The 11795-nt window shown below is 38.7% G+C and overlaps 2 protein-coding genes across 7 annotated transcripts; both read left to right on the top strand.

Moving 5' to 3' along the window:
* Positions 1-8: 8 nt before the first annotated feature.
* Positions 9-6209, top strand: LOC106960604 (zinc finger protein OZF-like). 6 transcript variants are annotated; one of them, XM_015053774.1, is made up of 5 exons: positions 9-100; positions 372-1035; positions 1355-1418; positions 1530-3047; positions 3971-6209. In XM_015053774.1, the coding sequence occupies exon 5, from the start codon at positions 3986-3988 to the stop codon at positions 5300-5302; it is 1317 nt and encodes a 438-aa protein (XP_014909260.1). In that variant the 5' UTR covers positions 9-100; positions 372-1035; positions 1355-1418; positions 1530-3047; positions 3971-3985; the 3' UTR covers positions 5303-6209. The 6 variants fall into 6 exon arrangements, with proteins under 6 accessions (XP_014909260.1, XP_014909259.1, XP_014909262.1 ...); XM_015053773.1 differs by having other exon boundaries at positions 16-100; positions 852-1035; XM_015053776.1 differs by lacking the exon at positions 9-100 and adding an exon at positions 1108-1184 and having other exon boundaries at positions 109-1035.
* A 436-nt stretch (positions 6210-6645) lies between these two features.
* Positions 6646-10590, top strand: LOC106960603 (zinc finger protein 391-like). Its single transcript, XM_015053771.1, has 2 exons — positions 6646-6916; positions 8668-10590. The coding sequence occupies exon 2, from the start codon at positions 8683-8685 to the stop codon at positions 10120-10122; it is 1440 nt and encodes a 479-aa protein (XP_014909257.1). The 5' UTR covers positions 6646-6916; positions 8668-8682; the 3' UTR covers positions 10123-10590.
* Positions 10591-11795: the final 1205 nt, after the last annotated feature.

The following is an 11795-nucleotide window of genomic DNA, read 5'->3' as shown; positions in this document are numbered from 1 at the left end:
AAACGGGGGGCCGAAAGCCTCCGGAGCAAACGGGAGGCCGAAAGCCTCCGGAGCAAACGGGAGGCCGAAACCAGGGGACATCAGCTCGCCCATTAACAAGGTAGAGATTTCAAAACTCATAGAACCAGTCCCACCCTTGTGAAATATGTGGTAAATGCTACCGCTTGCCCAGGAATTTGACCGACCACTTAACTCATTCTGGTGAGAGGCCTTTTTGCTGTAGCTTGCCTGGTAAATGCTTTAATGAAATGACTCATTTGGATCATCACATAAAAATTCACACAAGCAAGAAGCCGTATCTTTGTAAACTGCGTGGTAAATCTTTCCAGTCATTTTCCTCCTCAGTGGTAAACTGTGATTCCTTCCTACAGGTTTTAAAACTTTCCTCCAACTGTTTTGATTGAGGGATCTGCCTTGTTTCCATTGCACCACTTCTTTCCCATCGATTAAAAAACCTGACTTGAGTGTTGAGGCTTCATGTGAACCTTGTATTCAACCAGCAACAAAGGACCGGAAGTATCATTTATGTTTAAAATAATCTATAAACATTTGCATCTTTTCACCTAAAACCTAAATCAACCAGAATAAAGCTGTATTTGCAGAACAGTTATATCTCTTAGCTTTGTTAGCAAATCCTCTGACAATTTCCATGTTTCTGACCCAGTTACAAAGTTTTCAGTTTGAGATTGGTTCCATTGCCATGAATGTATTGAATTCAGTTTTATTCTAGTTACTCTAACAATAAAAAGGGATACATTTCTAAAATTCGACCAATCAGAACCTGAGTTTTTCCGGCTCTATGCCATAACACACCAGGTTCACACTTGTGCTCTGTTTGTTTCACCTCTTAGGCTGTTTGTTTTTGATCTCAACTGAATCCAACAAAAAGTTTAATAGTGTGGAGGAAGCATTTCAGATGATCCGTGAAGACTCTGGGACAGAAGTGTGTGTCCAGGATTCCTCGTCTGAAGATGAAGAACTCATTTTTCCAGCTCATAGTGAAGATTTGGAGTTTGAAGGGCTTTAACCTGAGAGGTAAGATGAGCGTTTTTCACACGGCGCTTCATGGTTTCTCTCAATAAATGTATTTATTTATTTATTATAGAGAATTTTAGGCAATCAGTACGCTTGAATATGAAGTCTGTCGTCCGCGGACAGCAGGCGCGGCTCATGGAGTGCACACAGTACGACTGAGTGCACTGTGTGGGACCCTTAACATTGTTTTAAGTCTTGTTCCGAGTCAAATAAAATAACAGACATACAGGCCATACTCCTCCTCATTTGGGGAATAATGGCATGATTTAATGTTATTTTGACAATAAATATTATTCTTTTATGCTTAATGACGACAAAGGTGATGACAGAGACTACGAGCCACCAAGAAGAGTCTTAATCTCTGCCTCACACGATCCTGAGGGGTACGTAATCGTAATCTATTTACTTTTGGAAAATTACTCATGTTTGAATGTAGTCTTGGTTCTTTAACAAGCATTCATATTTAATTGAGCTCTAATAAGGAACCCCAACAGGAGAGAAGAAAATCCAAAAAGGCTGCTGGTGAGGGTGCAACAGTTTGGCATGGCAAAGATGAGGAGGATCATCACCACCACTTCAATTTCACACCAACAAGAAAACCAGGCCCCACCTTAAACCAGGAAACATCCTGGACCCCACTGTCTCTGTTTCATTTGTTTTTCAGCGCGTCTGTGATACAAACACTCATTGACAATACAAATGCTAACACCTGAAACTTTTTTATGCATAGCGGAAAGAGCGGGTACAGCGGGGGCCAGGGCTTGAATTACTCGTCTGTTTTGAACCTCTTGCCGCCGTCTTTGCTGGGTGAGGGCTACACTTTGTATGTAGTCTGTTTTTGCACTGCAATTAGGCTCCAGTTGGAGTCAAACAAAGCAGCTTATTGCCGTTTTTGATGTGTGAAAAAACTAAGTTCTTTACAAAAAGAAGAGAAATCCCCACTTTTCTAAATGATGCTGAAATGGCCAAACGTCTAAGTATGTCTACATAAAAAAGTAATTTTGTTTTGGTTTGCCTCGGTTCCTTTCGTTTTGCACAAGTTGCTTTAGGATTTCCAACAGTTTGTATTCCTGTTAATTATACTTTAAAAGGTTTATGTGGCATTTAATGCTGAAAAATTGAAGGAGGAAAGTATTTTTGTCCATGTTCCTTATCTTTTATAAGATATATTGAGTATTATAACATGATACCAAAATTATTCTAACATTTGTAAGCTATTTGCACATGATGCATCTTGTTCGTGTTTGAAGAGCATTAATGAATCCAAACCGTTATTCTGTTGATTCTTCTCTGTTCCATCAACACTCTAGAACACACGGGTTTTCTGGTTCTGGTCCACTCTGCATCCCCAGAATCGAGCCAAACATGGAGAGAAGCAACATTCAGTTTTTATGCTTCTGTTTGAAATACATTTTTAAAACCCTTCAAAACAGGTGAAACAAGGAGTTCCTTTAAATCAAGGCTAAAGACAATTGGTTGAGTTGCCTTCAATTAATATTAACTGTAAAAAAAAATATTTAATCTGAATTTAAATCATTTTTGTACTTGTTGACTGGAGAAAGCCTATTTTAAGTTTATTCTTTCTAACCAAATAGAGAAGGTACACTTTAAATGTTTTAAAATCAAAAGTCTCCTTGACATAAGCAGTATGACTGAAGTGTTTCAGGACTGAGCCAAGTGTCCTCTGTATTGGAAATCAAAATAAGCAGAAAAAACCCAGGCAAAATTAAATGAAAACCTTCAGTAGAAAAACAAACGTTTACGTTTGAAGACGGAACCTTAAGCACAAACCCTGTTTCTGGTGTAAATCTTCGTGTGAGACATCCGGCGGAAGTAAACAACAGGGCGCTAGCAGCGTTAGCTTTCAGGCTTCCTTCAGTTTATCGTCGTTTGTGAGACGGTTTCTGCTGTGTGAACTGAATATTTCAGTATCTGAGGTAATTACATCTTGATTTCAACGTCAGCCGTGTTGCTGATACCAGCTGGAAAACCAAAATTATCTCAACCTGCAGGTATGTTAACTGCACGGTTCTGAATGAACTAACGGGAATGGAAAGAATATGATCTAAATCTAGCTGAGGTAGAAAGATGAGTCAGTTAATTAATCAAGTTGTTGTTAATCACCCTTTTATATTTTACATACGAGAGTAAGCGGGGAGAAAACAGGCAGTTCAACAACTTTTAATACAGAAGCAGCCGAACTAAACGTTTCCAATTAATTTTTAGCTTTTTTATTGAGATCTACTGCTGTTACAAATAAACTCGTATTTTGTTGTGACTGGAGATCAACTTCAGATGAAGCTCAAAACTCCCCATCTGGAGGCTTTGCCCCGCCAGAACGTAACGTCTTTAGGTCCGCCATTTTGGGAGTGGCATGCTGTCCTCAGGAATACAAAATTAATCAGCTATTTTTCACAAATGGTTTTCATAACTAAGATGTCAGTGCGGAATCAGCTTGTTAATAACATTTTCTAAAGTTAATCATGACAAAAAATAGAGTCCAAACACTCTTGCAGTTGCACTGCAAAGTTTTTAAAGTGTGGGGTGTGTGAGTTGGTAGGATTACGTCCTAGGTCTACCTCTACAGTTAAATTATGAAATATTTTTCACATGTCACATTTTAGTTCAACAAATTTAGGAACATAATCCAAAATGAAAGCATAATTGTGAATTACAATTTCACAATTGGAAAAGCTTAATTGTGTATTAAGTTATGTTACAGAATTGTAGAGTTTATTTGATCATATCTCTTGCGTTTTTCTCATCCTGCCATTTTGTTTTGTTGTTTCTGCAGCTTAGTGCACTATTAGGAAGTGCTGGTTGGATTAGTTCTTTTTCATCCAACATTGTCTTCCTCTTTTGTAAAAAAAAAAAAAAAAAGACATAAATGTTGTTTATTAAATAGTTACTAATCTCCTGTTTTTGACTTCCTCAGGTCTTCCACAGCATCATGTCGGTTATTACTTGGGAGGTTGATGCTGATCACATTCTCATTAGCAAACAAAGGTCAAGCTCTCCTCTTGACCATGATTTACCAAACGGTGTGGAAATAAAAGATGAACCGGAACCCCAGACGACTGAGACAGAAGACCCAGAACCTCGAGTGATTAAAGAAGAACAGATTGAGTTGTGCATCTTTCAAGATGAAGGCCAGGTTTTGGTGAAGCAAGAGGCTGAAACCTCCATCTCCATGGAGAATCCTGCTTATAGGGAAGCATTTCAAGACGGACCAGAGCAGCAGCAGATGATGGAGACGAAGGAGGAACCAGAGCCTGTAGAGATTAAAGAGGAGCAGGAGGAGTCCTGCGGTAATCAGGACATAGAACAGCCAAATGTTTTTGAGTTTTGTGGTAATTCTTTCATGCAGCATACTGAGTTGGCTAATCACATGATACCTCAAGCAGATGAGAAACCTTTCTCCTGCCTGACTTGTGGAAGAGGTTTTAACAAGCAGTACAACTTGACCGTCCACATGAGAACTCACACAGGTGAGAAGCCATACCCTTGTGAGCTGTGTGATAAATCTTTCAGGAGGAGCAATGATTTGGCCCGTCACATCAGAACTCACACAGGTGAGACACCATATTCCTGTCAGTTTTGTGGTAAATCCTTTAACGACAACAGTCATCTCACCATTCACCTGAGAACACACACTGGTGAGAAGCCCTACTCATGTGAAGTGTGCGGTAAATCTTTGACTGACAGCAGTCATTTGATCAAGCACATGAGAACTCACACACCTGAAAAGCCTTTCCCATGCCTGACTTGTGGAAAAGGTTTCACTGCTCAGTCTGACCTGACAGTCCACATGAGAACCCACACCGGTGAGAAGCCCTTCACCTGTCTGTTCTGTGGTAAAGGTTTTATCCAGAAAACTACCCTGAGTTATCACATGAGGACCCACACAGGTGAGAAGCCTTTTCCATGTGACCTGTGTGATAAATCTTTTATTCAAAGCAGCGATCTGGCCCGCCACCTCCGAACCCACACAGGGGAGAAACCATATTCTTGTGACTTGTGTGACAAATCTTTCAGACAGAGCAGCGATCTGGCTCGTCATATTAGAACTCACACGGGAGAGAAGCCATTCTCATGTCAGACCTGTGGAAAAGGTTTTACCAAGCAGAATAATCTGACGGTGCACATGAGGATTCATACAGGTGAGAAGCCTTATTCTTGTGAAGCATGTGGTGAATCCTTCACTGTCAAATTTAGTTTGACTAAACACAAATGTAAAAATGCCAACCAGGAAGTTCTGCGACAGTAGAGCTGCTCTCTGATTCACAAACTAGTCAGGTTTATTGGTATAGCACATTTCAGCAACAAGGCAGTTCAAATTGATTTGCATGATTAAAACATAACACATTAAATAATTTAGAAACATGCAGCAAACTACATTTTGTCAAATCCCATCATCAAAATCATCACACATAATAATCCTCAAATATATTAATACATTTACAAGCAGTGTAATAACTGTTTATGCATGGAAAATTTCAGGTTTTCCATGAGTTTAACATTTGAAACAAAACACAAATAGATTTGGTGTTGATCAAAGACAAACAAATGGAGTTTTAGCCTCAATGTACAGAACGTCAGTGTTTCAACAGTTGTGCAGTTTTTGGATGTTTGTTTATTGAAGGCAAGGTTGTCACCATCTTCAGAAAAAGACTAAATGGCAGGATTTAGGCCCCTTCCCCTCGTTGTGTTTGTGAAAAAAGGAACGGGGGTTGAAGTCAACCCTCCTCTGTTACGCCCCTGAATCACCAAGCCAGCAGGCAGGATGCCACTGCCTCTACTGGTGATTTCTGATTGGCCAAATGGGCTTCCAATGGATGTTATGATAGAAATTTGTATAAATCTCATCAGAATACACCTTTTTAACAGGCATATTCATGTTTTTATTTTGCTTGGGTTTCCCCATCATTTTCTTACTGATTGCTGTATTTTATATCTGGGGATTATTTTGTAACCTGCATGTCATGTAAAATAACTGTTAAAAATGTTATTTCAACAAAGCTTACAGCTTGATGTGTTGATACAACATGAATGAAGTGTTAAAATAAGGGTTTTTATTATTGATTTGTTATTCCTGAGTATTAGCGGTATCCTGCTTCAGATGATTAAAATATGTTATGTTTGGATGATTAAACTATTTACATTCATTCTTTTAATTGGTATTTTGTATTTTTTTTTTGTCTTTTCCCCAGCTTGTGTTTAAAAATTAACACACAGATAACCCCCATCTCACAATCCGTACCAGTTACTTTGATAAGTGCTGAGTGTGCACAAGTTTACATAAAACAGACCACAGGTAGTAAAAAAATAGCAAAATCAAGTAATTCAATTCAGAGTATTTTGTATAGTGGTAATTCACAGGGAATATCTCACAAGGCGCTCTACAAAAAGTCATTTCAGGAAACAAACAGAGAAGCATTGCTTCTCTGTTTGCTACAAGTGTAGCAATAAAACTAAATATTTAAGATTTTGAAACTTAGAACATCTAAGCCACTAAACATTTTGTAATAAAAAATAAAAATTAAATCGGAAGCCAGGTTCAGTTTCGTGCTGGGGGCGGAACTTATGGTGCGCTCTTGTTTCAGGTGTACATCTCCGCGTTGGACATTCAGCGGAAGTAAACAACAGCAGGCTAGTAACATTAGCTACCAGGGTTCCTCCTGTTTACCGTCGGCTAGAAAGAGGTTTCTGCTGTGTGAGCTTAATGTTTCAGTGTCTGCAGTAACAATGTCTTCAGTTCTTCATCGGAGAGCTGCTGCTGCAGAAACATTCAACAACATCGACTTTTAGGAGGAAGAGATCGACCATCAGCTCAGACTGCTGGATACCAGCTGGAAAACCCAACTCATCTCGGAACCTCCAGGTATGTACACTTTATGGTTCTGAATGAACTGACACTGAAATACAGAGAATACGTTCAAGGAACTAGTTGATACCGCGGATTATTATTTGGTTGGCTGATAGGGCAACCCGTCCTGTTTAGGTCGACGGAACCTTGATATACAAGGTAAATTTATAAAACATTTAATTTACCTTGTTTAAATATTGGCAATAGTTTTGTTTTTGGCTTAGTATGTTGATTTTACGTTATCTGAAGGTAAAGTATTACAGAATACCATACTTGTATAATCCAAACACCTACAAATAATGTTATTGATAATTGATAAATGAGTCATGTCCATCACAGGTGAGGCATTCAGGTCCACATTTGTTTATCCATCCATTTCCTACACTCTTGTCCCTAATGGGGTCAGGAGGTGCTGGTTCCTCTCCAGCTAATGTTCTGGGCGAGAGGCGGGGTACACCCCGGACAGATCGCCAGTCTGTCGCAGGGCAACACACACACACACACACACACACACACACACACACACACACACCTAGGGAGAATTTAGAGAGACCAATTAACCTGACAGTCATGTTTTTGGACTCTGGGAGGAAAACGGAGTACCTGGAGAGAACCCACCATGCACAGGGAGAACATGCAAACTCCATGCAGAACCCAGAACCTTCTTGCTGCAAGGCAACAGCTCTACCAACTGCGCCGAAACTATTTTATTCTTCCACATTGGATGGTTTGTGAGCATTAAAACATGCTTCCCAATCAGATTTAAATCTGGGCTTTGACTAGGCTGCTTCCAAATCTAGTTTTTGTTTTGCTAAAGCAGATGTTCTGCTGAATAATTCCTGCCAATGATGTGATGTACTCTTTCAGAATCTTCTAGAAGATTCCAGAATTATAGTTGTATTTATTAACCCAAACGTATGTAATTGTGGTCTGAGTGGAAAAAAAATGACCAAATTAATAATTAGAAATGAACACTTACTGTTATTCTGTTTCACAAATCTAACATTGGTTTTGTAAAACCAATGTTTGTTAAAAAAAAATGTTTAAACAGTGTTTCTCATTTTCTTTATAAAGAACTCAAACATTATTTGCAAAGCTGGAAATTTCATTTTTAACATAAAAGAAAATCTATTTTTTGAAAATGATTTTGAGTTGAGCTGAACACCAAAACATTCATCACATAAAAAACCTCGCAAAAATAAAAGCTTGTGCACGTTTCCATAATGATCAACACCTTTATACATTTTTATTTATTCTATTTGTCACAAACATCTTCATTGAAGTACTGACAGTTTTGGTGTCTACGTGGTTTCATGTAGTTTCAATTAAATTAAATTTAAGAATACATTATCATTAAGGGAAATTAAATATCATAACTTATCATCCAAGTATCTCAAAAGAGCTGTTGTTGATGGTGATGCTGTGGGCAGGAAGGATCTCCTGTAGCAGTCAGTATTGCAACACATCTGAAGTATTTTTACTTTATTAGCAAAATGTTCTTTTAGCAAATGAGCCTGCAGAGCTTTAAATGTAGTCCTGGATTCTCCTGTGTCCTCCTGGATGAATCTTTAATGAGTTCTTGGAGTTATTTTAGTAGCCAGGTCTCCACTGTTCCATATTTTCTCAATTTATAAACAGTAGAAAATATTAATTAAAATATTATCTACATTTTGTTTTTTCCCAGTATCTATTAATTTATTTATTTTTTTATTTATTTATTTATTTTTTTTTACAAAACTGTTAATGCTGTTGTGCTGTTCTTTCAGATCTTCTACAGCATCATGTCTGTTACTTCATGGAAGGTGGTTGCAAATCACTTTCTCATAAATGAAGAAAGAAACTCTACTCTTGATCAAAAGATATCAAACACTGTAGATTTAAACGAGGAACATGAGGAACCAGAACTACAGCAGATCAATAAAATGAAAGAGGAGCCAGAACCTCAATCTATTAATGAAAAACAGCACGAAAAGCTGCTTTTAGTGAAGCAGGAGACCAACACCTCTATAGTGAGTTCTGATAATGAGCAAATATTCCACAATGTATCGGAGGTGAAGGTGGTCCAGATTAAAGAGGAACAGAAGCAAATCTGCAAGGATCTGGATGGACATTTTGTAGTGAAGCAGGAGAGTGACACCTTAAAGTTGACTCCTCCATATGAGAAAAACTTCCACCAAAAAAAAGAACTTGGAAATACTGAACCTGAGGAGCCAAAACAGATCATTGAGGTGAAAGAGGAGCCAGAAGCTTGGCAAGTAAAAGATGAACAAATTGAACTCTGCATCTTTCAGGATGTAGGGGAAGTTTTGGTGAAAAGGGATGCTAGTCGCTGTACTCAGACTCCTCCTGTAGATCAAAAAGATTCCAGTGAAACAATTAAGAATCATCTACCATCTTCTGCACCCCTTGAAGCCGAACACCAAGAGCAGCAAGTAATCAATCATCAAAGCTCTGGATCAAATGATAAGAGAAAGCTGAAGGAGAAAAGACACAAAAAATACAGAAAACAAGGTGACAATGTGGACAACACTAAGCTAAAAAGACATAAAAAGAAATTACCTTTATGTGATGTATGTGGCAAATGTTTCACCACTCGACAAATCCTAACCGTGCACATGAGGACTCATACAGGAGAGAAGCCTTTTGCTTGCAAACTATGTGATAAATCTTTCATTAACAGCAGTAATTTGATTTGTCACATGCGAACGCACACAGGTGAGAAGCCTTTCTCCTGTGGGACCTGTGGGAAAGGTTTCCCCAGGCAACCTGCCCTGACCGCACACATGAGAACTCACACAGGTGAGAAGCCGTATCCCTGTGAGTTGTGTGAAAAAGCCTATCGAGATCGTAGTAATTTGGTACGACACATGAGAACGCATACAGGTGAGAAACCTTATTCCTGTAGAGTTTGTGGTAAATCCTACAGTGGCAGTAGTCAGTTGGCTTATCACATAACGACTCACACAGGTGAGAAGCCTTTCTCATGTCTGACTTGTGGAAAAGCTTTCAACAAGCAAAGTACCTTGACAGTCCACATGAGAACTCACACGGGTGAGAAACCGTACTCCTGTGACATGTGTGAGAAATCTTTTCGAGAGAATAACGATTTGACTTGTCACATGAGGACTCACACGGGTGAAAAGCCGTATTCCTGCGAATTGTGTGAGAAATCTTTCAGATGGAGAAATGTTCTCAATCGACACATGAGAACTCACAGATAAGATGCAATCTTGTCATGAATTATGTGACGAATTCCTCTCTGTCAAATACATATTGACTTAACACAGTATTTATATCTTAAGATATTTTACTAAACTGGTAAAAATACCATGTTACTTAAAATTAGAATCAGATCAGAATCAGAATACTTGTATTGTTATTGTACAGAAGCACAACAAAATGTGTTTCATTACCAAAGAAGAAGGGGTTCCTGGGGCTGCTTTCCCTAGGGGGCGCTGTCCTTTATAAAAACAGGCTTCACTTATTTTGCAAACAGTCCAACTTCTATATTTTGAGTCACAGAACCATCTATTGGTCAAGAAAAGAATAATTTTGAATAATCAAGCCTCTTGTACAAGTGCTTGAATACATTTCAAACTGAAACATGGACTTAAATCCAGAAAACTATGCGACACCGAACAAATCCAAGAACTTTCCACTGTAAGCCCCTAATAACCATTTTCTCCACATTTGTGCTCTTACAGTAATATCTTATAATAATTATGTCAATAATGCCATTGTTGTTAGTGGTATTTGTTGCTCATTTTATCATAGCCAACTACATAGTTTTATATATTTGGATGAATTTAAGAGTGATCATGGATCTCTGTTTTGTGCACTAATTTTCACATCAATAACAGTTTCCCAGTAAAACCAGCAGGTGTCGCCAGCACTCAGCTGTCAGTTGATTCTACGGTCAGTTCTCGAATTTGTGTGCAGCTGTTGCACATGATATATAAGAGGGAGAGACTGTGTAGGTGTTAAAGGTGACTTAAACCTTTTAAGGTAATAATTTGAACCATCACATTATGTGTTGTAAGACTTTGAGTTATCTTTAGTTGCAAGTCTCTGAAAGAAAAAAGAGAACTCAGTCAGGGTTAAAAATTGTCTGTCTGAAGAATTACTTTATAATAACTTCATAGCAGTTAGTCAGAGAGGCGTCAGGAGGAGTAGAAATACTCAAGACTCGATTATTCCCTGGTTAGGAAGAAAAGACTTCACTTTTCTTGCTATTTACGCTGTCAGTTTTTCATGAAGGAAGGTTCTGACTGTTGTCTGTGCTTATGGATTAAACAGTTCAGAGCCGTTTTGGAGTCTCTGGATGACGTCCTCATCTGAGGCACTAGGGGACTTTATTGCCCACCTAGACAATGATGGTGTGTAGGCCTGTCACGATAAACAATAAATCAATTAATCGCACGATAAATTAAACCTATCGACCTCATTTTAATTATCGGCTTTATCGTCTCTTCCTGCCTTTTTTCTTTCTGTTGATGACACTGAATGAAAACAGGCTCAGCTGACCTCCACTGACCCTCCCTTCCTCATTTCCTTGGTGTAATGTCCAGCGGCCCATTTTCTAAACCTGAGAGACACATTGGCCGACAGAAATCCTCAGTATAACGGTTCGATCGGGTTCGTCGTGCCGTGTGGTTTTCAGTCACATGGGCACAAAATAATGGCTGCAAGTCCAGTTACCTAATTTTATAACCAGGCATTAATCAATGCTTTACTAGAATCTACCTGTGATGCATGTGGCTAGAATCAGCGTAAAGTCCTGACTGAATGAAAATCATTACAACCTATTTATGTCACGTTAACGAAGAACAGCTGAAAACTTACCGGGTTTATCAACTGTGGTAGCAATTTGGCTCCAACTTCTCCTCTTGTCATT

This window comes from Poecilia latipinna, unplaced genomic scaffold (genome assembly GCF_001443285.1).
Source record: "Poecilia latipinna isolate Pla-1442-1.1 unplaced genomic scaffold, P_latipinna-1.0 Scaffold1201, whole genome shotgun sequence".
Classification (NCBI taxonomy): Eukaryota; Metazoa; Chordata; class Actinopteri; order Cyprinodontiformes; family Poeciliidae; genus Poecilia; species Poecilia latipinna.
The sequence above is the reverse complement of the archived record's forward strand: the minus strand, read 5'-3'. Positions and strand labels throughout refer to the sequence as shown.

Excerpts from the sequence above, each read along its gene's own strand:
- LOC106960603 (XM_015053771.1), top strand. The coding sequence starts at position 8,683 with ATGTCTGTTACTTCATGGAAGGTGGTTGCAAATCACTTTCTCATAAAT.
- LOC106960604 (XM_015053774.1), top strand. The coding sequence starts at position 3,986 with ATGTCGGTTATTACTTGGGAGGTTGATGCTGATCACATTCTCATTAGC.